The 3,799-nt window shown below is 39.1% G+C and overlaps 1 protein-coding gene across 2 annotated transcripts; it reads right to left on the minus strand.

Annotated features, from left to right (window-relative positions):
• Positions 1-399: 399 nt before the first annotated feature.
• SHOT1 (Mitochondrial transcription termination factor family protein) lies at positions 400-3,681 on the minus strand. Of its 2 annotated transcripts, XR_016080919.1 has the most exons (2): positions 1,597-3,681; positions 400-1,120 (listed from the first exon to the last, which is right to left on the minus strand). XR_016080919.1 is itself a non-coding variant. In XM_010277074.3 (1 exon), exon 1 carries the CDS (start codon positions 3,554-3,556, stop codon positions 1,847-1,849), a length of 1,710 nt encoding a protein of 569 aa, XP_010275376.1. In that variant the 5' UTR covers positions 3,557-3,681; the 3' UTR covers positions 1,332-1,846. The 2 variants fall into 2 exon arrangements, 1 of the variants encoding a protein (XP_010275376.1); XM_010277074.3 differs by lacking the exon at positions 400-1,120 and having other exon boundaries at positions 1,332-3,681.
• Positions 3,682-3,799: the final 118 nt, after the last annotated feature.

Below are 3,799 nucleotides of genomic sequence, written 5' to 3' on the forward strand. Positions count from 1 at the left end.
TGTTGCAGCATATCCTGTCTCTGGTTCATATGAGCCATCAATGAAAATTTTCAAGTGCAGATGCAACTCATCAGAAGTAACATGATTTCTTTTATTCAAAGGAGTTGTTTCTGGTGAGCTTTGAGAAACTTTTTGCAAGGAATTTTCCCAATTACTTGATAAAATTGTTGCAACACTTGTTTTGGATGTGGTTTTTAATTATGATACAGAACTCCATTCCTCGCATCCCATATGAACCAAAAGCTGTCTGGAACAAACCCATTAGCTGTATCCTTCTTCATTAAACTCATTAATTTTAGTTGTTTCCACTTATTCACTATCAAGCAGAAGGGCCGATCCCCTATTTCCCCTGAGTTAGTACCATCTGTTAAGACAACTAAATTGCTTTTGCAAAGTGGCAGGTGAAAAATAAATGATCGAAAGTCTCTGCCATCTGATTACACATAGGGCAAAGTCTATCCTCTTCTTCCAAAAATCTTAACTTGTCTTTTGTTGGAATCCCTCCTCAAAGGACTTTCCACATGAACATTTGACATATATACATAATAGTAGTCTTCCATATTTCATTCCAATTTACTACTTGTTTAGAAGTGGATGGGTACCTACTTATGAAAGTCCTATTAGCAGACTTAACGATATGTTTTCGATCCCAAGTCTCCGCTATGACCAGCAGGAGACTTTACTGTATATTTACAGGTAGTATTTCCCTTCCACAGAAGTCTGTCTTTTGCTAAACCTTGATTTAGCCTTACCTGCAAAATATGCTTAACAGTTTCCTGTTCAAAATATTCAGACAACAACAGTCTATTCCACTCACCATGAGGCAGCAACAGGTCCTTTACCTTTTGGATCATTGAATTCTGTTGATGCATACCTTGCATTACAGGAACTACTCCATGTAAAGTGGATACCCATGGGTCTGTTTGAAGGAAAATCTGTTCTCCATTTTAATTTACCAAAATAGGCTTGTTTTGAGTTTATCTAGAACTTGAATAATTTGCTTCCACAAAACAGAACCCGATGAAGTCTTTGTGAGTGTAAAAATTGAATTGCCTTTAAAATATTTCTGTCTAATGACCCGAACCCACCAAGCTTCATTTTCTGTAATCAACCTCCAAACCTGTTTACCAAATACAGCTTTATTCATTTCAGACACCCTTCTGAAATTCAATCCTCTCAATACAAAGGGAGACAATGAAGTGGTTTAAGTCCTCCCCAACTTTTAAAACATGAACTATCGGTATCACAATGCTCAGGTGCTTTTATCTCTCCAATAAGACCCATTAAAATTTTCACAAACTTCTATCTAACAGAACAAAGGCTAATGAATGTTTAAAATAAAAGGACATATATATGTTTACAATTGAACAGATTTACAAGGATAGAATTCTTGAATCAAAGCATTACAATCAAAATAGTAGTTTACTCATAATTGTGTTGGTCATAGATGTATGTGGTTACAAATGGACCAGGAGTGTAAGCAAAATATTATTATGACACAAAATTTCATCAGGACTCCAATGGTGTGTTGGTGTCAGAGATTTTATAGTATTTCATTGTGACAGATTCAATAGGATAATGGTACAAATACCATACCTCCAAAATGGTTCATGACTGCAACCGGAGGTGATTGAGTAATTATGATGAGAAATCATGACAGACAGGCATCATGCCACTGTTTCCATCCAGTTAGCCTCCAGTGATGATCCTGAATGATCATAACCTAGATCCTATACAATGTGCCAGGATCTGGGCAAGCTATATCAGATAAATGATCCAAAACTGGTTTTTTCTGACAATGTTTTCTGCAGTTAACCGTTAATTAATCCTACAAGCTGGGTAGGTATTATGTTGTGGTTGTCTCTTGTTGACTATTTCCAAGGTTTTTACATGAGAAACACTCCAACCATTGTTTTGGGGCAGCAGGGTGAATGTTGAAAAGGCGAGCTATGAACTTCTTCTCAGAATCGGCAATGATGCTTGCGATAGAATAGTTTTTTGTAACTAGGCCCATCTGCTTTAGCCACATATGGATTCTAAATCTGGGTTTGATCCTGTTTTCTAAATCAAAGCATAGATAACCAGGAAAAGCATTGAGGGTCTGCAGAGAGCTCCCTATATCATTGCAGAGGAAATTCACCTTTTGCTCAATCACATCTGGATTCTGGTTGAGGATCTTTGGCCATCTGTTAACCATCTTACACAGCTTGGTGAATTCAACTCCTAAGCGCAGAAGGCAATCAAATCGCTCCTGTAGCTCAGCCCTTGAGCCATGTATGCGTGATAAGGCTTTTATTGTAGTGAGATTCTCCCCAAACCCAATACCAAGCAAGAAATTCAACTTACCAATTGTCAGATTTTGGGCTTTTGGTGTTAGGAATCTGGCCAAGCTATCTTTAAATTCTTTCTCCAAGTCTTCATCAGGATCACTGGCAACAAAATTAATTAACAAGTGATGATCCCCATTCATTATCTTATTGAAGAACCATTGGTGAAGATTCACTGCTCTCATCAAATGAGGTACATTAGCCAACCTGTTCTTACCCAAAACATAAGGGTACTGCTCTGCAATAGAATTCAGTTTCTCACTGCTCAACCCAATATGTTTCAGAAAATCCAATGCTGATATCACCGGGCTCTCTAAATCATAGTGTAAAATCTCCGGATACTGGAGTAGCAATAAACCCACATCCTCCCTTCTCACACTAAATCTACAGAAATAATCTACTTTTTGGACCAAAACCCCTTCCGTGTGTTCAAGAAAAATGTTCTTTCTCCTGCCAAACAATTCTCCCATTTTCCCCCTCTCGCATCCAATATCATAAAAAACCCTAATTTTCTTGCAAATTTCATACCAAGCATCGGTACTCCACTCCACAGAACTTGCCAGACCGAAATCAAGAAAAACCCTTTTCAAATCATCAAACAAGGCATCAATCTCACCGCTCAGTTCATCATTTCCACTCAACACAAAAGGAAAAGCCAAACATATACCGGACACTGCAATACTATCAAAGCCAACTGCTCTGAATTCACGGAGCTGAGCAGTTAGAGCTTCGGGGCTCCTAGAGAAAATGGAAATTTCCTCCTTATATAGCGTTCCTAGCTTGTTCCAAGGGAATCCACATACCGAAAGCGCACCAGCGATCTTCAAAATGTTCCCTTCCTCCGACAAGAAGAATTCATGGGAAGGCAAGAAACCGTTGATCTCCGAAGGAGGGACGCCGATGCTTTCGAAGAAAAACTCAATCTCGTTGATGGGGTGGTACCTGAGGAACCTCTGAAAGTTTCTGAAAAAGTTAGAAGGCGAGAATTCGACTTTGGAGATGAGTTCAGAGAGGGAAAACAATGAGTTCTTGCTAATGTTCTCTGCGTGGTCGAAGGATAATGATCTGGTGGAGTGGAGATAGTCAGTCAGAACTTGTTGAGCTTGTAAGATAGCTCTGCTGCGATACCTAGAGGGGATTCTTCGGAGCTGCCGAAGCTTTGGTAGAGAACTAAAATGGCGGGATACGAAGTTACAGAAAGAGGAGGAAGTGAAGGAGACGAAACGCATAGTTGTGTTTTCTATCTTACGATTTGGATGGATTTTTCAGAAACCTGGAGGCATTTCATGAAAGTGCTAGCATTGGCAACAAGACTGCGTTTGAATGATCAGAGAACATCCGTGAGTGAGAATGTGAACTTCATGCTTTCATAGGGATGTAGTCATAAATAGAATTATTTAAGGGGGTACTATAGTAATTTTGGAATATCAAAGGGCTAAAGAAAGCCCTTAATTACTTCGCCTGGTTGCATC

Source organism: Nelumbo nucifera, chromosome 1, assembly GCF_055504915.1.
Source record: "Nelumbo nucifera cultivar China Antique chromosome 1, China Antique-T2T, whole genome shotgun sequence".
Taxonomy (NCBI): domain Eukaryota; kingdom Viridiplantae; phylum Streptophyta; class Magnoliopsida; order Proteales; family Nelumbonaceae; genus Nelumbo; species Nelumbo nucifera.

Bases quoted from the DNA above. Each gene is read 5' to 3' on its own strand.
- SHOT1 (XM_010277074.3), bottom strand. From the start codon at position 3,556: ATGCGTTTCGTCTCCTTCACTTCCTCCTCTTTCTGTAACTTCGTATCC.